General features: G+C 40.5%; 2 protein-coding genes across 2 annotated transcripts in view; both read left to right on the top strand.

Annotated features, from left to right (window-relative positions):
• The window catches only part of MTHFD1 (methylenetetrahydrofolate dehydrogenase, cyclohydrolase and formyltetrahydrofolate synthetase 1), a 158,625-nt gene extending 144,982 nt beyond the window's left edge, over positions 1 to 13,643 (top strand). The window contains exon 28 of the mRNA XM_058832429.1: positions 13,634 to 13,643. The gene's annotated coding sequence lies outside the window, so the exon portion shown is untranslated. The remainder of the gene's footprint in view (positions 1 to 13,633) is intronic.
• Positions 1 to 25,041, top strand: part of BRF1 (BRF1 RNA polymerase III transcription initiation factor subunit) — a 174,205-nt gene that overhangs the window by 4,743 nt on the left and 144,421 nt on the right. The window contains exon 2 of the mRNA XM_058832496.1: positions 9,379 to 9,459. Within this exon, the coding sequence (XP_058688479.1) occupies positions 9,379 to 9,459 (81 nt within the window). The remainder of the gene's footprint in view (positions 1 to 9,378; positions 9,460 to 25,041) is intronic.

Here is a 25,041-nt window from a genome sequence, read left to right as displayed (position 1 = left end):
TTACTGAGCAGAGTAGCTCTTCAAATGATAACAAATATAGTCTGGAGAGTACAGAAGGAGGTGCCAGTGAAATTCCATAGAATCTGGACTGATGATCTGGAAAACAGGTGACTGGTGAGTTAATGAGGTTTGTGGGCAATACTAAATTATTTGGGGTAGTAAAGACTGTAGAAGGACCTGTTGCTTTTAGTGGATGAGTGGTAGGATAGCAGATGGGATCAAAAGTGGTTGTGAGAGTTAGCAAATTGTTCCTTTCTTCCAAATGTGGGATTGCTTCTTCTACATCCAGACTGGCTAAGGTAATATTGGAAGGAGATCCCTAGGTTGTAATGGGTAGCTTTATAAAAAACAAATTGCTCAATGTTCATTCATGGTACAAAAACACCTGTGTGGGGAGAGGAATGTTAGAAGTTAAAAGAGCATGTACAGCATTTCTGTACACTGTTACATATCCACAGTGTTACCTCCAACTGAAGTGCTGTGTGCAGTTCTGGTGGGTTTCTCTTTCCTTCCCCCTCCTCAGGAAAACCTCTAATAGAACTGAAAAAGACACAGAGAGGATGATGGAGTGATTAAGAGGAGAGCTTCCTGAAGAGCTTCTCAGTTAGAATCACTGAATAGACTCAGCCTCTTCAGACTGGAAAGGAGATGATTGAATGGGGCCATAGTAGAGATCTGTAAATGCAGTAAAATAACACAGCAGCGGCTGCTAAGGGTCACATAATGCAAAATCTAGGGAGTGCTAAGAAATCTTGCATCTAGCTGATTGCAAAAGTAGTGGGGAGGAGGTTCAAAAGCATTAGGAAGTTTTGTTTGGCTGGTTTTGGTTTTAACAGAAAACTCCCCATGTGAATCTGAAGTTGTGGATGTTAAAAGATTGCATGAGTTTAAAATGATTGGCCAGACAGAATAAAAAGGTGTCATGGCCGTTAAAGAAACTCATTGTTTCAGGACATCCTTGAGCCACAGGTCTCTAGACATTGGGAGATTATATGAGAGAACTATCACAACAAGCTTTCCTCCTGTGTTTTGTGTTACCCTTGTAGGCATGTATATTAATGAACTTTCTAATTCAGAGGTAGGATACTGGACTAGGCTTTCAGTCTGATTTGGCACAGCTGTTCTTTTGAGTTTTCACAGGAAGAGCATGTTCTTTGAGCTTTACAGAGCTAATCCCACCATTCCTTTAAATGCTGTCTGAAAGACTGGCAGGTCAGCTCTTCCTGTAAGGTACCTCACTTCCTGGGTTGTGAGCTGGTAAGTTATTTCACTAGCAGGGGAATAACCCCTTCATGCTCTAGAAGTGGCTGCTGTGTACTGTTTTGTATTCTTTTGAGAGGAAAGTCCTCTGAAAGCTTTGATGCCCCTTACTGGTCTAGTTAGTTGTAATTCTTAATTCTGTTGTGAGTGGTCACAGTCAGGAAAGAATCTAGCCTCACCACTTCACCCTAACTATATTACTGTCTTGAAGCTTGTGAAGACCCTGCCTTGATAATGTGTTCATGAACCTGACTAATTTGACCCTGGATAAGTCAGGTATTAGTGGAGAAGGGTTAACATGCCTGCTTTAGCTCCAAGGAACTCTGCTGATTGCACAGAAAGTGTTTGAAGCATGTACTTTTCCTAGCTGAGTCTAGTTTTGAACAATAACTATTCACTTTAGAGTTGATAACCAGTTCAGACTGGCCAAAGAGATTGTTTGCTCTGACTTCTTAACAAATTTAGAGAGCTTTTGAATCCTGCTAATTGGAATGAATGTGTCTTGGTTTTTGTTTTTCTTCTTACCCAAGTTCTTAACAGTTCTGCCTATAGATTGCTACCTGTGAACACACCCTAGCAGGAAGTACGGCAGTACAGGGTCTAAGAGTGAGCTACATTTCTCCCTCTCCTTTGTGCTATGATTGCATCCTGGAAGATGGAGTTACACCGAGCCCTTTGCCAGTTTGCACTGGTTGTATGGCTGCTGCTTTTGTAGAAAGGCAAGTTAAGAGTTGTGTGCCATGTCTGAAGGTTTGGAGTTCTCTGATTGCTTTGTCAGTGTGTCTGGGTGGGAGTTGTTGGGAGGAACTGTTTTCACAAATATTTTTTTTGAAGCTGACAGGAGAAAAACTGAAGCTGAAGAGAGTAAGAGAAAGTTGTGCTTGGAGCAAACCTGACAGCCCAGATCCTTCTTCAGTTTTTGTTTAAAGAAGCTGAGAAGGGTGAAGTCTGGGACTTCTGGCACTAATCAAAGGAGAAGAAAAGTCCCACATGGGAAGGTTGATGTGCAGGCAGCACAGCAGCAAGCTGGACGATGTAACTGAGAAATACAGCACAAAGAAACGATGCTGCAAGGTGTACTGAGCTTATGATCCTCAAGCAAACTGTCTGGGGAAACACTGCTTCTTTTATATGAAAAATTCACTTTAAATGCTTGGTAGTACATTTAGAAAAACAGATCTGATAAGCTTCTTTGTCACAAGCCAGGTACTGCTGGTTCTTGTTGTCCCTGACAGCTTTTCTCTGGGGTTCCCCCAAGGCTGTCCATGGCCCAGGACCCCATCCCAGTCCTCAGGGATGTCAGCCCCTGCCCCAGGGAGTGCACAGCAGGGCTGGTCTCCAGCTCCTCACTGCCTTGCCCTGCCCACCCATGGACCCTGTAGGCTCATGTCCTGTCTGGCCTCAGCCTATCCCTGGACCCATGGAGGTGCTCTCAGCTCTGCCTGTCCCTGCCCTGCTGTAGAATTCGGGGTCAAATCTCTAGTACAAATTTCAATGAGAATTATTAGGATTTTTACTTACTTTTACTTAGTGACTTTTACTTAGTGACTAAGCCTGGAGGTTTTAGGGCAGTGGCAAATACACAGGCACAGTCACAGAAACAGGATTCTGCAGTGGGCACTGACAGCATCAGTTCTTCTTCAGCACTGAGTCAGAATCTCTGGCTCTGGCTCAGCAAACACGCATTAAGACTCTCCATCTCCAAATGTACATGAGTTTGCAGTGCACTAATTTCAGACTGGTGGGAGGTTATCTTCTTGCTTTTGCTCATAAGGGGAAAGGAAAGTTATGAACTAGTAATCCTTAACACACCAACAAGTATTTGTTAGAGTTTTTGGTGTAGGAGGTTCCACAACATTTGTAAGTAGCCTGCTTCAAATTTTAGAACATCGAAGAAGAGCTTATTTTTACTATCCCAGGTTTTTTTTTGCAAGTAAATTATAATGAAGTTACTACAGAGACCCATTAGCACTCCCAGAAATGCTGAATGTGTACTCTCACTCTGCAGTGTCCCATGACAGATTTAATGTATCTTCAGCTCTTCAGTGAAGCTGTGGTATGCCCAGTGTTTTAGGGTATACCTGTGGAAGCTTCTTGAAGTATTTTCTATACTATTTTATCCATAAAGTCTTTGTTTTTGCATTGAGGCATGTGAGCTACATTGACCTCTAATGCGAACTTGACAAGAGTTTGCCTTGATCTAAGTACTTGTCTTTTGGGGATTGTGGAAATGAAAAGTTATGGTCAGAAAACTGGAAAGAAGAGAGGGATCGACTACATGGAGGAAAAAGCTTAAAATTTAAGCTGATCTTACTCGTCATTCATCTTCTGTACCATTTTGTCCTCTTGAGTGTTTTAAGATGGACAATTACTGTCACAGTGATTGGTGGCGAGACAGTTGCGAAAGGGGATGAACTCTGTTCTTGTATCAGATTCTTTGCTTTTGTCTAATTGGTTCCTATGTACAAGAAAGGATTCTTGTGTATTTTTGAAAATTAAAGAGGTGAAAGGAGGAAGAGTTTTGTTTTTAATTGGTAGTTGTTAATCAGTTTCTATGTAAGTTATTGAAAGACCAAGTCCTGGCATTAAATGTTTCTTAGAGTGCAGTCTCAAATAGTCCTGAAATGGGCTCTGCCAATAATACACATGCTAAACTTTAAATGAAAACACAGGGTACTGAAAAGTTAAAATAATATTAATACCAGCAAGTTTCCTCATATTTGTGGCCCAGCTTTTTAGAGATGACTAAATGGTTAATAATAACCATAAAAATAAATAACATTACTATAATAATAAATGACATGGTTGATGTTAAGTTATGCAAAGTGGTCATGATGTCAAATTGCAATACAGAGAAAGGAAGTATGCTGGGTTTGCAGACCCTTTGATGGAAATCCTGAAGAGTATTTACCTGTTTTACTCTGTTTCAGATTTTCTCATTACAAAACTAGTTCATAATCATGCTGTGTTAGGAAGGAAGAGGGGGAACTTCGTCTAAAATAAACATCTGCTATATGTTTTAGTGAGATGAATCAATTTTGCTTCTCTCCCCAAATCCTCCAGGTGGCAATCGTGCACCAAAATTAATATGAAGCTTTTTCTGGCATTAAGTCTTTTCCATACTGTCCTTTGGAGGGGAACAGCAGAGGGTGCTGCTGTCAGCTGTGCAGAATAGTGCACGTAACTTGGATGCAGACTGATTTCAGACCTAAGCTGGGTTGTGGTGGACGCAACTATATTTATCTCTATAGCTTGTGGTTAGGAAAATAAGCTATTATGGAAGAGATTTAAAGTTTGTCTATGGAAGTTTATGTGGCAGTACTGTTTCAGCAGACTCTGGTGCCTGCAGACCTGTTCATTTCCCTGAAAAAATGGGTGGGGAAAGATTTGTTTCAGTTGCAAACTTGAACGCCAGTCACATAATTTTATTATGGTGTGAGTTGTATAGGTATGTATACAGTTCGTATCTATATTCTACTATGAATTGTAGTGGGAGGTTTACTTACCCTCCTTTTTACTTTTATGATCTAACTTCAGTAGGAAGCTCTTTTTTTTTTTGTTATGTTAGATTATCTTGTCTTCCCCTATTGGTGTGCCATTGGTGTGATGCAGTCTGCATTCTTTACCAAACTTTACCAGATTTTATGCTGGCTCTGTAAATACATGTATTTGAAATAGAAGGTTTACCCCTACTTTGTCCTGAAGAAAGGACTGGTGGCTTTTGGGTTTAATTTTACAAGGAAGGATTTTGCTAGGATTGGTCCTATCAAATAGCAGGTGGACTTCAGGCCACAAGCAGCCTCATTCCCTGTCTTCACTTGCTCATTTATATAGAGGAAGCAAAATCTGTCATGCTGGGACTGAACCTGTTTCTCCTCCAGGTGTTGAGTCTGAAACTCATCATGTCACTATTTGACAGAAAAGTTGCCCTTTAAGCTGCAAGTGCCCAAGTAGCTGCTCTTTGCTTCCACTGTGTAGAGTGATTTGATAAGTGCTGTTCCTGTTACCTGTTGTTTGTTGTTGTTGTTCAAGATTACCACAAACTTCAAGCTTTACTTGCACCTTTTACAGCTTGAGGAACATTTTTGTAGAGAAGCAGGGTGATGTGACTGTTTGTTAGGGAGTTGGTGGAGCAAAACAGAAACTGCTGAGTTGCTTGTGCTGTGAGCAGCAGAGTGGAGATGGCTGCTTTTGGCTGATAGTCAGGAGGGATAGTCACGGTAGAACCATATAATTTTTTAGTTGAAAAAGGCCTTTAAGACTGTAGGGTCCAGATGTTAATACATCTCTGACAAGAAGTTTAGCCTGATGAAGGGTTATAGTTTGGGTCTGGACCTGTGTGAGCTTTGACTGAGTATCATCAGGTTTCCAGACATGATCCCCTGTATCCTCAGTTCTGTTGTGTTAAAGCAGTGTAGCCTACCGAGAGGACCACACAAAAACTGGAGTAGCTGTATTTCTGAGCTGCCTAACACATCTCTCCACACCTTCTGTTGTCCAAAATTTCATGTAAATGTCCAAAGCAAACTTGAAGGGAAAAGGAAGATTCAGTTATGCAAAGCTGCAAATCTGGGTGAGTTTCTAAAAGTAATCATAGAGTCATAGAATATCCTGTGTTGGAGGAGGACCCACAAGGATCGTGAAAGTCCCACTCCTGGCTCAGCACAGGACACAGCAAATGTTTGAGAGCACTGTCCAAATGCCTCTTGAATTCTGCCAGTCTTGCTGCTGTGACCACTTCCCTAGGGAGCCTATGCCAGTTCCCAACCATCATCTGGGTGAAAAACTTTTTCCTAGATGCCAACCTAAACCTCTCCTGACACACCTTTATGGCATTCCCTCAGGTCCTGTGATGGATCACCAGGGAGAACAGCTGGGTGTGTGCCCCTCCTCTTCCCCAGGAGGAAGTTGCAGCTGCAGTGAGGTCTCCCCTCAGTCTCCTCCAGGCTGAGCAGACCAAGTGCCCTCAGCTGCTGCTCATATGGCTTCACCTCTGGGCCCTTCACTGTCTTCATGGCCCTGCTTTGCACACTCTAATGGCTTTATGTTGTCTTTTTAATATTGTGGTGCCCAAAGCTGTCCCCAGGAGTGGAGGTGAGGCTGCCTCGGTGCAGGGCAGATTGGGACAGTCCCCTCCTCACCCGACTGGCGATGCTGTGCCTGCTGCCCCTCAGGACACGGCTGGCCCTCCTCAGCAGATGGGATGAGCTGATGGCAGTGTACCTTCAGCACCTCATGGAGGAGTGCATTGGAGCTGCCTTAGGGAAATGGTAGTGTTAATGTGGAAGATTTGGCAGGCAGTACTTGAAGACACCAAATACTTCTCGGATATATTTTTGTATGTCTTGAAAGCTGAATGTGAAAAACCAAAAGCCTGCTTAATTCACTTTTGAAGTTGTGGGGGAAGAATGGAAAAGGTCAAGAAATGTAAAAATTGCAGTTAAGCTGGGATGTTAATTTGGTTGTGCCTGGCAATTGCTGTTCCTTTGCTTTGTACTTTTTAAATTGCTAGCTTTGTAGGGATTTTTGTCTTTAAATGAATTTGATGATTTCAGTTTTCTTTTTTTAAGAGTTTATCTTTTTATTACCCAGCTGAACAGTTATCTTAATGAATTTGGTTTGCATTTTGCTTGTAAGATTAAAGCTGAGGGTGAGACTACATAGTCAGTGGCAACATTAGTTTGCAGTTCTGAGAGTGTAAGTGCTCAACAGACTAGTTTTCTGTCAGTTTTCAAAGACAAATACTAAGTAGAGATGTTCAGCCTTTCCAGTTAACTTGCTGAAAAATGGGTACATCAATTCTGATAGCAGAATCTGTCTTTCATATAGCTCTGCTGGTATCTGCTGCAGTCTCTGTAGCTTGGAAACAAATTACTTTTATGTATGATGTTATAACCTGATGTCTAATGAAAAAGAGTCTTAAAGAACAAAATCGCTAAAGTCTCAACTTAATTTCATTTTGTTTATATTATTCTGGTTTTTCACTCCTGAGTAAGTTAAATTATTTAGTTATTAGTATTGTTTATCACCAATGTAAGATTGTTTTGTGCGGGCTTTGTAGTAGTAACAGGGAAACATTTAAAAGTGTTGTTTTGCCACTGGCAGTCCAAAGCAGTTCACTATTTTGGTATATTCAAGGATAGAGGGGACTGGGAAGTGGAGTGTTCAGGAGGGGGCAACCATGGCTTTGACAAAAGTGCTGGGGAGCCTCCTGCCTCCAGCCTGCTTGCTCCTGCCTTGTAGTTGGTGTCCTCCTCCCATGTACTGATGCTCCTATATACTGATGGGCTCTCCTGCTGCAAATCAGACTAATGAGGAAGCCTGTGGTAAGGCAAACCTTAAAACAACCAGAAAAAAGGAAAATGGGAGGCAAAATTTCTGCTTTGATTTGTTTACTGAAGAAAAGGAATGTAAAATTATTGCCATCATTGATATATTTTTTGCCAGGTAAACCATTCTTATAAATGTACACCAAAAATGGTGTGCCTTCTTTTCTAGCTTGGTAACCTCTCTCTGGTTTGCTGCATTGGTTTGTTTTCAAGTGTTTGTGGAAATACAAGGCTGTACCTGTAAGAATGGCAGGGAGACGTTGCTGTCTCTAGCAGTCAAACACAGAGCTGGGAGAGTTACCTCTGTATCCAGGGAGGAGATCACTATTGAATGTTTTTCACTTCTTATTAGGATGAAGTACTTAATCTGTGGGGGCATTTACATGAGAGCTGGTTATTGTTTGTTAAAGGATCTGTTAATGAAATGGAGTTGGTTTCTGTTGTGGATAGCATTGGAAACCTAATTTAAAGGTTATATGGAAAAATAACCTTTGAAGGCTGATAGTAAATCTGCAGGGATATTAGCTTATTAGCTTTTCTAGCCCTCCAAAAACCAAAACCATGGGTTTTGGTTTTGTTGTTTTTTTTTCTCAGTATAGATGTACATTAAGTGCAACTGAGAGGAGACTAGAGCTAAAAAGTCAGGTAAGATGAATAGTTCAGGTCACAGTTTCTCATCAGTTGTACCTGCCCTGGAAGTACAGGAAATGTACTTCAGATATGTACAGGAAATTCCCTGAACTGCTTTAAAGAGTCACTTCATTCCCATCGCTGTGTCTATCCCAAAGCCTTTCTAGTTTGTTCTGAAGAGCTAGTCTAAGAGGAGAAAACAGCCACAAGAACTTAAGGAAAAGCTGTAGGCATCATAGACAACAAGATGGCTTTTTTCCCTATCCTGAAGAGCAGACAACTTGAATTAAGTAGAAGTCCAATTACTAACAAATTGCTTTTTTTCAATCCTGTGCAATTTAGCTTCTTGGTCTCACTTGCTGTTAAGCTGATAGATTCAGATATCCTGCTTGAGGTACCTTGATTGTTTTTTAAAAAACCTTCCTGCTTTAGTGGGAGACTCTTTCTGTCCTTGGTAGTTTAATTCCCTGTTCTGCAAGATTGGTTTGCATGCGTAGTTCCACTGACTCCCAGCAATATCTGCATTGGCATGGATGCCCAAACCAGCCTCTAGTTCATGCTGATTTACAACTCAGACTTCTTTTAAGTCTCCAACCTTTCAGGGTGTAAAAGTAGGAGTTCCAGACTTGCAGTTTTTATAGCCTAAGTGTTGCTGTGTTTACCTAATGACAAACTGAAGTTATTTTAAAATAACTGTTACGCCTGTAGTAGCCAACATAGTCATTATTGAATTCTAAACATGTTTTATGTTCTATAATGCCAATAATTATGTATTAAAATTCTGCAAATTCTTCATTGAATATTCTTCAGACAAAAATACTAACTAAGCAATTTTTTCCTCCTTTATTTTGAGAAATATTTTACCATACTGATTTTCATGTTCTGCATGAAAGAGATATTGAGAGATTTCTGTAGTTTCTTTAGAACTGAGATTGGGAGGGCTTATGGAGCCATGTAATTCTTATGGTATGCCAAGAAAGAAGTAATTTGCATTACTGGTGCTTGATTTCTTAAGTACTTTAAGACCACCTTAATGTAGCTTGGCATATTGTTGATTATACAGATACTGAATATGTTGGCACAATGATTTTTATTTTAATATTTTAATTAATGTATTCTCTTTGACATGACTGGTGTTTGTTTTTTTTTCCTCTAATAGGTGCGGGGAAAACACCGACTTTAGGAGGAGGATTCCACGCCAATCTGGGAAAGGAGTCACGAGCACAAACTCTGCAGAATGGTACTAGCAAATTTTAGTCTTGCTGATATGAATTCTTTTTATTAATATGGTTGATACAATTAATTTGTAGTTTTGAATGTGACCTCAAAACCTCGGCAGGCCCCTCATTACTCAGTGTACAAGCCTGCCTAGTGCTGATTTTTCATTGTGCTCTCATTTGGCTGCTACACCTGATTTATGAGTTCATGTAGCTGACTGACAAAGGGTAATGGCACCTTACAGTATTACTGTGGTTTAAAAGGGCTTTTTCAAGGTTGACATACCCATTGCACCTTCTTATTATCTGTTAAACCTATGGTGGCTTTTTATTTAGTCCATTTTCGGGGTTCTTAAAATGCTTTATTCATGTCTGTTTTTAAGTATAATTCTTCAAATATTGTTGGTCTTGAGCAATACAAGTGTGAGATAATGCATATAAGTAATCATGTGCTTAATATGGGATCATTGAATAGAGAGAGGTAAAATGGAAAAAAAGGTTTTAGCGCACAGGTGACATTAAAATAAATATTCTCATTACATGCTTTACATTTTAATTGAGATCTCCATATTCTACACTCTTTAAAGAGGGTGAATAATACCAGCTTTTATTCCAGGAGTAGAATGGTCTTCCAGTTTGCTGTTGCTCATATCAAGGGACACGAGTTGTCATTTTTTGGCTAATTAATACTCCTGTCTCATGACTCTTGGAGATGACAGCTGATGGACTGTCATAGCAAAGTCTCAGAAGCTGACATGTAATTAACCAGAGATGTAAATGGGTTTTACTGATAAGATGCTCATTTGGGGGAGATATTTTAGAGAAAAGTATTTTCCTAAATTAATCTTACATTTGCAACTCAACACAGAAAAATCTTGCCTATATTATGCCTCCATAGGTATATGAAGATTAATCTGATATTATATCTTCATAGGTATAGACAGGTTAAGATTGATCTGTGCCATTGAAACACAGATTACTCTACCCAGCATTACTTAGCTGATGTATATACAGATTGTTTTATATGCAGAATCTTTTCTTCAGCTGTTTTTGCTTAAGAGTATTGAGCCCTGTTTGTTTGGCAAAGTAAAGCTTGTACTTTAGGTGAGCTAGTGTCAGGTCTGAAGTTAATATCTTAGGAAGTTTAAATTTCCTGTCTTACATGTAGCCTATATAAGCAGTGGGATAAAGCCACTAAACTTAATGAAGTCTGGTTTTGGATTAAGGCGCTTTAATCAAAACTGTAATTTTGAACAGGCATTTTAAAAATAAATTGGCTTTTTGTGCATAAGAACTTCACAGTTGTCTGTAATTGTAGAAGAGTAAAGTGCTGATGGAAGGAAATCTGTCTTGTTGCTTCGTGGAGTGTTTGAATCCTTCAAAAGCCCTTTTGGTTCTGCCAAAAGGTAATCACAAGTAAAGACAGTGTAGGCGTTTTTCTAGAATCTAAACACAGCTTTTTTCTTGGATGAGTGTTTGTTGGGGAATATGTCTGGGCATCTTCCTTCCCCACAGCTTTTGTGTGGGGGGCCTCCCTGATCAAAAACAATGATTGTGACTTGGCTTAAGTATATCAGCATTGTATACAAGAAATTTTAGCTGCTTTAAATGAACTTATCTCCCAAACAGTCTTGAAACAGGAAAATAATTTGTCTTTTTTAGTTACACCTCTCTGAAGCTCTTTGCAGGTTTTCTTCTATTTTTTTTCCTGTCTATCCTTTATATAAGGAACAAGTGTTTGGTCTTTGATTTCTGTAGCCAAACTACATTTGTCATGCTGCCAATCTGTCTCTGGGAAAGTTCTTTTCAGTGAGCTAAGTGATGTTCTTGCTCAGTCCCAGGCATGACAACAGCAGCTGATATTTCAGGTAGAGCAATTGGTGTTTGAAAGGCTTTTCTTTTCTGCCTCTGTATAATGAGCTGGTTGTCTGCTGCTTTTAATCACACTTCTGGCTTTACATAGTTTTTAATTGCAAATTGAGCTATGGCAGTGAGCTTACAAAATCTCACCCTGTCACTGTGGGCCCATGATCATGGCTTTTTTTTTTTTGGGGTGAAATTATGTTAAATATCCATCATGGTTAGACTTGAAAGTGTAGCAATGTAAATGAACTTACCGTACGTATTTTAGAGGAGAGGGATGGAGTTGTTCATTGGGTGAAACTGAAGTGTGCTGCTAGTTGGCTGTATGAAAAATGAACAGTTATAAAAAGTGCCGAGCTACTTATTTATTTGCTGGTGCCACTATGTTGGCATTTCCAAAGTTACCTGTTCTGCAGATGAAGTGCTGGAACTCGCTCCCGTGGGGATGCTGGTGCCGGACAGCCCATGAGGGAGGCCTGGGCCGCTGCTGCCCTCGGTGCTGTGAGTGCACGGTTCTCTCCCATCCTGCCGGTGCTCCACGCAGGCTCTTGCTGGAGGGAAGAGCCAGGCCCTGGGAAGCAGGGATGGGCTGTGGATGGAAGTCCCCAGAGTGCTGGAGAGCAGCTGAGAGCCTGTGTGTGGTCCAAGAGCGCTGGCAGGTCTCGCTCTGCGCCTGCTCTGCTTGCCAGCAACCTGCGGGCCTGACGTGGTGCAGGGAAAAGTCCAGCCATGGAGCAGGGACTGGCTGGGTTTTAAAAAACAACCACCTCCCTCTGCTATCCCTCCATTCCCCCACTCCTTCCTCATGAAGTGTGGGCCAAATTCCTCCTTACTGTAAAGTCTGTTTTTCCAGGGGAGGTGGGAAGGAGGTGGTCTGGACTCACTGTCTCTTAATTACCAGCAGAGCAGCTGGGCTTGGCTGAATGTATGATGCTGCTGGTTTTTGAGGCTTTTAATGAAAGGATATTTAGAATTAGATGAAAAAGAGTTTTGCATTAGAATGCATAAGGTAATAACTTTTTTTTTTCATGCATTCTAAAGTGAAGAAATGCAAAAGTAAAATCTCTCAGCAGCTGCTCATCAGTTCTGGACACTTCTACAAAATCATGGTGTGCATTGATGTTTTTATTAATATGTATATTTATGATATTAACAAAGCCACGGGCAAACTGTGAACATTTTGTCATTTTCAGGTTTGTGTAGGAACGTCCATTACACAGAACTAGTCTCCCTTACTACATGTGCCTTTGCTGTACCTTTCCTCCCTATTTATAATGCAGTAGGGCATGGCCATTCAATTTCTTCCTTTCTTTGCTGAACCAGCTGATGTTTGTGTGTGTTTGTTTGGGAATTGGCTGCTTACAGAAACTGGAGTCTTGTTTACACTTGCTAAAATATTTATGCAGGGAAGATTTAATACTGTTGTATTTGTTCATAATCACTTTGATTTTCAGAGTGCAGTACTGTGCTAATTGAGTGTATGAAGCTCCACAAGTTCAACAAGCTCAGGCCCACAAAATACTTTGTATCTGTACATATAGACATTATTTTTGTAGTAAAAACCTTCACACATGTGAGATGATGTGGTGTTTCAGCTTCAACTTTGTTTTAAGGGATATCGCAAAATAGCTAAATACTACTGATCTTCTGAAAAAGAAGAATTATGAATAAAATACCAACTCAGAGGGGGGACTTTTGACAAGATATCTTTCTCTGTTCCTGAGCCTCTTCAAATTTCTACAGTACTGGTCAACACTTACTTCCAGGACTAAAATGCAGAGAGATGTCTCTTTAAATCCCATTTTACAGTTCCGTGCTGCATTACATAATCCCTCTAAATAGCCAGTTTATTCTTGTTTCCTTGCAGACAATCTGCTCTCACTATATCCGTGTCAGAGTTGTTGTTAAAAGGTAGTTGTTCTTGACTTGGAGCTCTGATACTTTCAGTAGTCTTCAGTGACCAAAGAGGAAAGGGAGAGGGAAAGGAGGGTCAATGGTATGATTATAACTTGAAAGCTTCAGTTGCATGTATTTAAAATTGGTTTAAACTAAGTTTTAAGGTTGCAGCTGCATCTAGCTTAATCCCATTTCTGAACTGTTGTGCTGCGTTTTTAATTATTTCTTTGAATGAATATGTGTTTTCCCTCAGTCCTCTTAGATACCAAAACATGGCTAACGGTATTTTAATGTTAAATGGGAAAGTGTTTCTGAAGATGTTCTGTAATGCATTTTTTGCTGTTTACATTTACACTATTTGCTTAATTCTTTAATGTTTGTTGTCATCACTCATTTCATAGCTGGTTTGTTACAAGTGATTATGGAGGGTTCTGCTTCCTCCCAGAACTATTCATTGTGAATTAGACCAAGACATATTACACATCTGAAGAACAGAAGTATCCAAAGGAGAGGAACAGGGAACACTGTTTAACAAAACTGAAACAGCAAGGGAAGGGAGAGTAGTGGAATCCTAGAATAACTGAGATTGGAAGAGACCTCTGGAGTCTAAAAAAACAGTGGCTTTGAAGTTGTATTAAGCTGCTGAGGGCCTAGGGCAGCTGAGCTCCAGTTATTACCAAGGAAAGATATGACAGAGTTTCCCTGCACACTCTGTTCTCCAATGGTTGGGTACCCCTCACTGTGAGGAATTTTTTCCTTGTGTTGAGTCAGAACTTATTTTGATGAAATAGAGGCTCTTGCCTCTTGCCCTTTTGCTGGGCATCTCTGGTGATGCAGCTCTGGCTCCATCTTTATAACCTCCTACTGCAAAGCTGAAAGCACCAAAGAAAATTTCTCCCTCATCTTTCTTGAGACTCAGCAAATTTATCTGTTGGCCTTATCCATGTGCTGCAGTCTCCAAATCATCATAGGGACTCCGCAGGACTTGCTTCAATATGCCAGTGCCTCTTCTGCAGAGGAGTCCTGAACTGGACAAAGTACTCTAAACACAGTCTCACAAGTGCTCAACAGGAGATGATAATCACTTCTCTGGATCTGCTGGCTGCAGTCTAAATAACGTGGCTCTGGGATGAAGTTAACCTTCACCACTGCGATTGGGTGTTGCTGAGCTATGTTCAGCTTTTTGTCCCTGAGGAGCCTAGACCCTTTTCTGCAAAAAAGTCCAACAGTCCTCAGCCTGTGTTTTTGCCCTGCAGTTCTTCTGTCCCAGGTGCAGAAGGTCGCATTTGGCTCATGAAGCTTCTGTCAGCTCATTTCTGCCGCATCTTAAGATTCCTCTGAATTGCGCTCTGCCCATCAGCATATTGGCCACTGTTCCAATCCATGGGATGTCATCTGTAGGCTGGCAAAGGAAACCTCCTGGCCTATTGTTCATGTTGTTAATGAAGGCATTAAACAGTATTGACCCCAGTATCAATCACAGTTGTAAGTCTATGGTGAAGGTGCTGAGCACTACTCTCTGAACCAGGCCAGCCTTTCACCCAAGTTGCTGTTCACTGGCCTAGTCCAGATCTCTGCAGTTTGCCTGCCAGGGAGAATGATGAAATGGGATGAGGGAAGAGCTGTAGTTAGAATTTATTTGGCTGCATTCTGGCTGTTGCAGTTGGGCATGATCTACCCTCATTGAATCTGTGCTGGCAATTCCTGGTAACCTTCTTGGGTTTTGTGTGTCTGGAAATGGTTTCCAGGTAGATTTGTAGCCTTCCAAGAGGCTGAGAGGACCCTGACTCTGGCATCTTCTCCATCTGGAAGAGAAGCCTGATGCTTGCTGCCTTCTAGTCTAGAGAGAACCTTTTCAAATTCCTACAGCCTTTTAACGATGGCAGAGAATACTCTTTTAACCGTTTCCCTTTGCATCCTCAGATGTATCCCCTCAAATCCAATTAACTTGTGTGTGCAGATTGTGATTAAGGGAGCCCTCGTGCAGTGTTTCTTTGCCATGGATAGTTGCCTACGTCTTCTCTGAACCAACTGAAGCCCTCTGAAGTCCAGTGTTGTAATTATGCTACCCATCTTCCTCACACCCCTCAAGATCTGTATATCTTAGGTTGCTGTAACCAAGACTGCCATCAGACTTTACATCTTCCACCACTTCTTCCTTTCCAAATAGTAGTGGGTGTATCACAGCTTCTACTTGACTTGTTCCTGATGTGCTCTGGAATTCCACTGGATTACCTGTGACCCACTGTGGTTCCTGTGTAGCTGTGGGGTGGATGCAGTTCACCATGAAATCTGGAGGTCTTCCTGCTTTCTAAAGAAGGCTTCATCTTCAGGATCAGGTGGTTTATGACATGTCCTCGTGGCTGTTTCCTTTGGTCTCACCTCTCATCCAGACCTGTTTATTCTTTATCAGCCTGTCAATCATTTTTCAGCAGAGCTTCACACTTCCAGGTTGTTCCTTTGTATAGCATGAATCCTTGTCACCTTGTCCTTCTTGTGGAGCCTGTAACCATCCATCTCATTACTCCAGGCACGTGAGCTGTTCCACAATGTGTCTGTAACTCCCCAGTGAATTTGTAGTTTGCAGCTGTGCATAGACTTTGAAGTCTTCTGGACTGTTTCTTTTGTTGGATGCAATCTTTTCTTTGACTCCTCTTCCCGTATCAATTCTTGTCCCTGGCTTTGATTTCAATAATGAAACTTCTAGTCTAGGCTCTCTGCCATTATCTTGCCCTTCTTTGCCTTCATTTCTGTTGCAATAGAAGGCTAATCCTAATCCTCTCATCTCTGTGTTTATTAGCACCACATCAAGTTTTCTCGTGTCTTTTAAACTAATCATTGTTTAAAGTCCTCCTTTTCTGGTTTTGCCTCATATCTTCCTAAATTTCTTTACTCACTAAGGCTTTGAAAGACTTCCTCTTCTAGACAGACCATTGCTTCAGTTTTATCCTTTGATCTATATACTACCTTGTCCCTTACGAGTCCTCTGTTATCATTTTATCATTAGCAATTTCTCTGTCATCCATTTCCTTCATCTTCACATTACATGTGTTAACTTCCCCCATCCCTCTTTGAAGGAGGAGAAGGGGGCACCTTCTCCTTTTCATTTGGGATGATATTACATGTTTTTTGTGTGGGGGTGTGTTTTGTTGGGTGGTGGATTTTTTGTTGTTTGGTGGTTTTGTTTTGTTTGGTGGATTTCTTTTGTTTTGGTTGCTGGTTAATGTTTCAAGTACAACATTTTCCCTTGGTAAACTTCTTCAACCTGAACATAACTCTTCCATCTCCACCACCCGTGTCATGGCTGGATATGGGTGGCAAAATTTAGATGTCTGTATGAGCTCCTGTTTCTCTTCTCCTTTCAGAGGCTCTGCATAGAGGCAGGCAGATTTCGGGTGTGATTAATTTAATCCGAAAGGAAGTCAATGACTCATTCTCTGAAGCGTCTGTTTCTCTTCACTCACTGAAAGGAAGTCTATATTGACTAAGCCCAGTCACTCATCTCTGAAGATAAGGGTGATGAATTGTAGGCTTTGGTGTCTGCTGAATCTGTCTGTATTTGTGTATCTCCTTATTGACATAGAGTTAACATGGCCAAAACTGAACTACAAATTGCAGAACAGTCATCCAACTGTTCTGCCCTTCTGCACGTCAACAAGTTCAAACTTCTTCCCACTGAGGCCACTCACAGCTTGCTTTCCTCCTGTCTTGTAGATCCATCCTTTCCAGCATCTGCTAAACCGTGCATGTGTCCTAGCCATAACACTCACATATTTGTTTCTTGAATAAGTGTTTCTTGACTTTCATTACTCTTTCTCTCTCATCAGAACATGCTCCAGAGCCAGGAATTCAGAAAATTGTGACCTGGAATGTTAATTCTTTGGTTCTTAACTTCTTCATCAAACAATTTTTAAAGGAATGTTGTTTTCCCCGATTGTTTGCCCTTTCACATTTGTGATTGCTGTTACTGATCACAACAATTTAGCAGGAATTTTCCTGGTGTTACTGGGCTGTTTTGTTTGACTTCAGCTTGCTGTACCTCTGTGCTTCTGAGGCTTGCTTAGATGTCAGTAAGTGTGGGCTTTCCTGGTCCTCTCCTTCGATACAGGCTCTGGTAAGTTATAGCAGCATAAACCAAAGCTTGATGCTGGACTTCCTGCTGGCTGAGTGTTCAGGGCATCTCAGTATCTTGCACACTTTTCTCAGAGCTTCATCTTTAGGGTTTGCAGGTAACTGTGCTAATCAGCAAAGACTTGAAGAGATGGAAAAAAAACTTGCTTAAGGAAAACAAACAAAAAACCTCAGGGGCAGAAAACTTACTCTTTAGCCAGCATGAGTTACTCCAAGAATTTGGGTAAAAGCAGAAAACTGTATTTCCCTGCCTGTTTCCCTATTACTCTAGAGTTTGATTCAGAGAACTCTGAGGAAGCTGGGATCCTTCTGGTACTCTGGCTTCTCCTTAAGCACATGGAGAATCTCTTCAATCTCATTTTGCTAATGAGACCCTGTAGTTCATCATCTCCAGTTACCTTTGGTAAAAGACCAGTTGAGTTCATCAGCTGATCCGGGACAAACTTTTGGTTTTACATTGATTAATCAGTTTCTACTTGAGTTGAAGTTTGAAATTTTTTATTGTCTTAAATCTTGGCCATTTTTATGTTTCGCTGGGGAATTATGAATAAAGTACCTGTCTTGGAGATGCTTTTGCTGTGCTCTTTATCCTTATAGGGACAGTTTAATGGAGAAGAATCCATGTGTCCTTTAATGAGATTTGTTATGTTTCTAAGAAGATATGGGATCCTTTATGAGTAGAGGATCTGCTGGAGATAATGCCCAGAGGATGACTGACAACTTAAAAGTTTGAGTACAGCATTCCACTGGGTTGAAATATATGAGTCAAGCTTTGCTGGTCTTCCCAAATCTGTTCTGTGTTTGCTTAGCCAGAAAAGGGAAAAATTAGAAAAGGCATTTCTAAAATTCCTCGGAGGTGTTGGTTCAGTCTGTATGTGACTGAGTAAACAGAGATTTTCCTGTGACTGAGGACAGTCTATGCTACTTTTTCTTTTAATTTTCAAGGTTGTTTTTGAAGTTGAAAAAAAATAAAATTACTCTTAATCAAATGAATTAACATGACTTGTGTTGTCTTAACTAATAACTAGAAATATTTGCATGTTCAGCTGCTTTGAACTGGCCTGTTTGTGTCTCTGGAGTTAAAAGCATCTTTCATGATTCCTTTGCTCTGTCTCCTCTCCAGTCTCTGCTCTGTCTCTTGGTTTATTAGCTGGCTGTGGGCAAGAGAACTCTTGTGGCAGGGAAACACAAAACTCTCCTTCATTTTACCAAACAAGAGAAGTAATGCCCTCTAAAGTTCTGCACGCTTGTGAAACTTCTTGCTTGGATATTAAATTTTTGGCCTTCTGTATCTCCAAATTTCTCCCTGTTAAATTTGACAGTTTCTCTGTGGCACAGAGTAGTATGATACTGATCCCGTTTGTGGAATTCACTGCTGGAGATTTATCTCCCTGCAGCCTTTTTTAGGTAATTGAAACCTGTCATTTCTCTTGAGAGCAATCCTGTACTTAAAGATAGTTTACTTAGTAGGCTAATGTTTTTTAAAACATTTGCTTTTTATAGGACTATTCACAAGGAAATGAACTTGGGTATTAATAGGTTTATCTATCTTCTTGTACAGTGTGGCAGAAAATAGGCAACTTTTTCTCTCCTTCCACCCCCTCTAGTAATATCTATAAATTTCAGTGCGAGTAATGTGTCTTTTCTAACAAGCATCTAAATTAAGCCAGTTTGGCTTTGCAATGTTGTTAGACAAACTTAAAATATACTCCAGGTAATATAGTTTTGGTTTAAGTTCCATGTAACTGCTGCTTTCTTTTTTGATAATGAAGGAATCTGTATGTCACTTTTGTGGCATAGGACTGTTCTAAACATTGAAACGTGAGTTTTGAAGTGTTTGTGTCATTTTATAGGCACTGTGGCTCAAAACTTGAGAGGAGGAAGGTTGTTGTTGCTTTTTAATGCTGTGTTCTCTGATAGTGCTGGGTTCTTGTCATGTGTTGAAAGTGCTTCTTGTTTTGCTCTGTGGAATAAATTGGAGCGCTGGTGATGTGACAGTACAGGAAAGCATTCCCTAAGCCCGAGGGTCTGCAAGAGTGATTTGCTTTTGGAGCTAGTGCATTTTTTTGAAGATTGTTTTTCTGAAATAATGGCCACAGCATTAAACTTCTGGACCTCTATAGAAATAACAACAGAAAAAAATCAGAAACTACTGTGTTCTGTATCAGGTGTGAAATGTGTGTCAGCGGGAGCTTCCTGTGTCCAGTACAGCCAGACCAGCAAATTTATTAGCAGACTGACCTATGTCAGGCTCCTGCTCAAAAGAAGAAACCACTAAAAACCTCAAAACCAAACTCTGCTCCCAGCCTGAAGAACAGCTCTGCACACACAGGCAAGTTATCTTTGGCCTGGGGTTTGCTGCCCTCCCTGCAGTTGTGTGCAGCACAGAGGGCTGGGCTGGTGTGGTGTGTGGCTGGGAAGGAGCTGTTGTCTAAAGCGTTGGGAACTCCTCTGAGTGGCACTGCCATCACAATCCTGCAGCTCTGGAGTCCAGTTCCACGACAGGCACCTTGTAACAAGCAAAGCCAGTTCAATCCCAGCCTTTCCCATCCCTTGACTGCCCCTTCCCACCCCCTTCATCCAAATATGCTGGGCCTTGGCTTGGGCAATGCACCTCTTTATCGGGACAGTGAAAGCATCGGGGTTTCACAAGCAAAATAAAAACCAAAAAAGAACCAACCCTTTTTTTTTTCCTTTTCTTGTTTTCCTTTTATCATTTCACTCCTCCACATGCCACCACAGATTGGAGGAGGGAATGGGTGACGTAGAGATGAGCAGGAGCCTCTTAAACCTGTTCTGCAGCCGGAGAGGCTGAACACAGAGCTGCGTAGTGAGCTCCTCTCTTTCTTTTTTCTCTTAGTGTTTTTTTAAACATTTATATATAACCCACTGTCATGTTACGTTCAGTCCTGCACAGTCAGAGTGAAGGAAGGTGTTTTTTGTTCTTTTGGCTTGACTTAATATGAGTGGGAAGGTTTTTAGAAATGTTCTGTTCATTGACTGCTGCTGGCAGATGGATGCTCTCTGCTTGAAGTGCCTCAGGCCTTGATATCTTCCGTTTTCTCCCCCTCCCTCCTCCCAGCACACACCCCAGAGTGTGCAGGCTGTGCTAATTTAGTCACATCTTAAAAAGGAGTGATGAAGAAGAAATGCTTAGCTCTAACAGAATTCTTGTCGCTCGTGACATCTTTGGGGAATGTATTTTCGTTTCAGGATCCCTAAGGATTTTTTCCAGCAATGTGTATTAGATGTTCTGCGATGCTTCAGTGGAGCAGCAGTAAAATTTGTAATGCCTTTTAGGACCCAAATGCTAATTCTGTTTATATATTAATCAGTTCAGAAAATACAGCATACATGACATCCAATTTGATATTTTTCAAGTATTTTAGTAACCCAGACTTGACTGTTTCTGGTTCTGAGGTGGCTTTTCCATGTGTCTGAACTAAAAAGCAAACCATTAAAAAATCATTTGGTTAACCTAGTATGTTAAAACATTTGAACCAGTTACTGTATTTTACTAAACTGAATGTTCCTATGTCGAAAGTTTTCCTTACTTACCGTCAGAAGTCAGCTGATGTTAGGTCTGAGGAGTTTGAATAATTTTTTAAAAGAATCACAAAAGTTTACAATTTGCTGGTAAAAATTACATGTATTTTTAATGGGAAAAAAATGCCAAATTATACACAACCAGACTTAGAAGCTCTTCTTCTGTGCTGATGACTGTGCCTAAACTTAGTGGATGTGTTCAAAATCCTGTACAGCCTCAATCACCAGGTGGTGCTGTTACACACAGCTCAAAACATGCCTGGAAAGTAAGTTTCAATTCTGCCATTGCCATACTTACTCAAGTGTAATTACATGGGAGGAGTGGTGAGAAAGAGAACTTCATTCTTTAACCATGTCTTTAAAGTAGAGCCTTTTCTGAAAATTTTGGGCTTTCTCTTGTGAGAGCTGCTCAGAGAGGAATTTTCTCTCACACGGTTTATGACCATGTAAGAATGTTACATGGGGTAATTTAGGAGGTTGGATGCTGAGTGTGTGGGACCATGTCTGGGCTGTAGACAGTGTGATTCATTTTTGGGTGCTGAGGTTATGAAGGCTTGCAATAAGGAATGAAGGAGCGTAATACACAAGTATTGAATGTTTTAGCAAAGGTGAAAGGCTGAAGAGTGATGTCTCTTCATAAGCTGGGCATAACCTGTTTCATGAATGAGATGTAATTGAACCTGGTGAATTTGGAAGGGCAGGAACTCCAGTCTGCTCTGGAAAGACGCTCTTTAAAAAAGGAAATCCAGGCTCCTAATGCACAATTTCTTTTCAATCTCTTCAGTTAATGTAATGCTTTTTCCCTTATATAGAAAAAAATCTTGCAACATATATATAAAATGTAGCAATTTTTTTCTCCTCAGCTGTTGTGAAGTAATTAGAGTTGTAAAGAAAGTTGATTTTTTCCTAAGGCTTTGCAGAACTGGTTTTTTATGGTTAAGTGTGGAATGGGAAATCATGAGTTTAAAGTTGCAAACTATTCTTTCGATGAAGATGTTTTCCCCCTCTTTGTATTCAAATAATTAAATAATTTTGGACAATAAAAACAGCTAAGTACTAGGCTGCTTAGAGTAAACCTAAGTAGTGCTAAATGTAGATAGAAAGGAAGGAAGTTTAAGTAATTGCAGGAGGGGGAACAAAATTCTCAAATGCATACTCCTCCTGAAGGCATTATTACTGCGGTAATTTTAGATGTAATTTCCTACATTAAGAATGTAACACTTGAAAAATGAATGTTATTATTTCCTACACAGAGATTTTTCTTTTGACTTTGTTTTCTAATAGAAATTATAAGCAAATGACACTTAAAAAATAGAGAGAGAAATACAACGTGGTCTCCTCAAACACAGTCTCCAGTGTGGCAAGCTGGGTTTAGCGTACTTAAGCCTGGTTTTGATCCATGCTGTGTAAACCTACCCTGGATGTCAGCAGGAGCTGTATTTGCTTGGCATTACTGTTTGGGACACCAAGTATGTACCTAGAAGATGGCTTTAATCACCAAGATTTAAAGCCTTCATGCTGTTCCAACAAAGCTGTCCCAAACAAACACAGCGAAAATTAATTGGAAAGGCCATTGATTGCTTAGGTGTTTAAAGTCAGTTCAGAGGATTCCTGTGTTTTCTACCCAAAGAGGCTTCTCCTAAGTTTGAACAATAGAGAAATCAAACATGGATCTTTCTTCAAGGAAAGGTCATTAGCACTGAATGCTACAAAACAAGTGGCTAATTATATTCAAATGTGTGACTCCCTAAGAAGTTATATTATGCAAATGAGAATATAAATGAATTTTTAATAAAATCAATTAGGAATGGGATTTTTAGAAGAAAGCTCTATATTCTGCCTTTATGTGCCCTAGTACCACTCAGTAGATTATTTGTACTTTTGGGTGGTATAATATGAAATGCATTTTATTAAGAAAGCAGATTAGAATCAGTTCCAGTTTCTGAGGTAGACACAGAGCTGGGTTTGTGGAATCACTTAGGATGTACAGGAATTACACCCACACCTTCTCCTGTATGGTTATCATTCCTTAGAGAGAATGTATTGATTAGTGTTTCCATTGTACCTTAGATATGCTATTTGATGGCTCTTCTAAATCAGTATTCAGAAAAAGCACTCTGTACGTTTTTACAGTAGGAATTTGCTACTTTGTTTTGTAGTCCATCCACTTAGGATGTATTTCTGAGAATGGGTTGCTCTGCAGACACTGATCATTAGGCCTGGTCTGAGGCTTGAGGGTTTCTTTGATAACAGTATAGAGCTAAGGAACCTGAGGTTGCTCGTTTCTTGTCCTTACAAAATTGATATATAAGACAAAGCCACCTTCTATGTCCTTCCTTTTTAGAAATCATCACGTTATCTTGTCTAAAAGGGAGACATAAATATTGTGGTTTCCAGCCACACTCTCACAAGTTAGCACAGGTGCTAAAGCATGGGTGATCATCCTTAAAAGTTATCTTGGTACTATTTCCAGAGTCTGGCAGAGCCAGCTGATGCATTTCTGGTTCCGTTGGACATGTGTGCATATACGTGCAAGCTCAGATTCATAGAAATACTTCTATATGGGAAAAGACAATTTGTAAATTAGATTAGGAGATGGATATCTTTTCTCATGGCACATAGTGACAGGACAAGGGGGAATGGCTTTAAGCTGAAGGAGGTTAGGTTTAGTTTAGATATTAGGAAGAAATTCTTCCCTTTAAGGGTGGTGAGCCACTGGCTGGTGCTGCTTGGAGAGGTTGTGGTTGCCCCATCCCCGGAAGTGTTCAAGGCCAGATTGGAGGGTACTTGGAGCAACCTGGTCTGGTGCCCCTGCCCATAGCAGGGGGGTGGAGCTTGATGATCTTTAAGGTCCCTTCCAGCCCAAACCATTCTGTGATCTGATGAAGTTCCTATAATCTTAGACAAAGCATAGAAGGTGTGTGTTACTGATGAGCTTCACTCAAGGCTTGTGGCTGCCGTTCTTGCCAAGGCTTGTGTCACTTCTCTTTCTTGCTCTGGCTGATGCCTGTAAAAACCTACTGTTTGTCTTTTTCCCTTGTGTCTCAGCACAAAGTCTTAAGAGCACTGGGAGCTGGTGCAAGGGGTGGTGGTGAGATGGGTGGGGGGGAATGTTGGATTTCCCCTTTCAACTGTCACTGGCAACTTCATCCTCTGCTATTTTACCTGATTTATTATGAAAGAAAAAAGCAGTTTTCTTCTAATCCAAGAAGAATAGGGAAAATACTCTTACCAAAAAACAAAATGATGAAAAGTACAGACCCAGCTGGTCCAGTTGAATTAGTCTTCAGGCTGAGGTTTTTGTGTGTCCTCTCCTGCTTTTTACCCTACATTTGCTGTGGAGTGAAGAGTGGGAACAGACTTTATATGAAAATGCAGTAAATCACTAATAGCTCTTAATTTATTATTCACTCCTCTCTAATTACCAGCCTCCATTTTAAATGTGAGATGAATCCTCACAATTTGCTAATCCAAATTCATACTAATTTTCAAAGGTGAGGATGAAGCTGTCCTCCTATTGTCAGCAAATCTGCATCTATAAATTAGGAGATTTTAGAGGGGTTGCCTTATTATCCTGAGCCCTCTGCAGCTTGCCAAATCCAAGCAGGTGTTATGTTTGCTTGCTCCCTCATTGTGAAGGCTCAGGGAGAATAGCTAGAAATAAAATTATTGAATGTCAGCAGAAATCTTGTAAGTGATTTCATAGCAGTACTAATGTACGTGAATAGCTGTGCAAATACTGTCCCTTTCCACCTTAAAAAAATATTGCTATATCTAATGTTTCTTCTTTTTAGAAGGTAGGAGGTGGGGAAGTAATCTGACATATTTAGCTACATGAAATCTTGTTTTTAAACTTAAATTCAAGGAAAATAATTTACAAGGTTGCTTAGTGATACTGTGGGAAAACGTGTATCTTGAGACTATTCAAAGGCATCTCAAAGTAGATTTAGAAACTATGGTTCCTAACAAGCACAAAAAAACCCACAAAAAACTGCTTCTGGTGCAAGCTGAATCAGTCCTTGAGCGTGTCAAGAAAGAATACCACTTTTCAAGTGATTTTTGGAACAAATCCAGGGTGCTTGTGAGGTGACGTTTGTTGTCTGAGTGGTCTGTGTTATTCCAGCTGGCCCTATACTAAAAGTTAACTCTTGCTTGCTGCCAGCTTCTTT

The sequence above is a fragment of the Poecile atricapillus genome, chromosome 1 (assembly GCF_030490865.1).
Source record: "Poecile atricapillus isolate bPoeAtr1 chromosome 1, bPoeAtr1.hap1, whole genome shotgun sequence".
Lineage (NCBI taxonomy): Eukaryota > Metazoa > Chordata > Aves > Passeriformes > Paridae > Poecile > Poecile atricapillus.
This window is presented reverse-complemented; position numbering and strand designations above follow the sequence as displayed.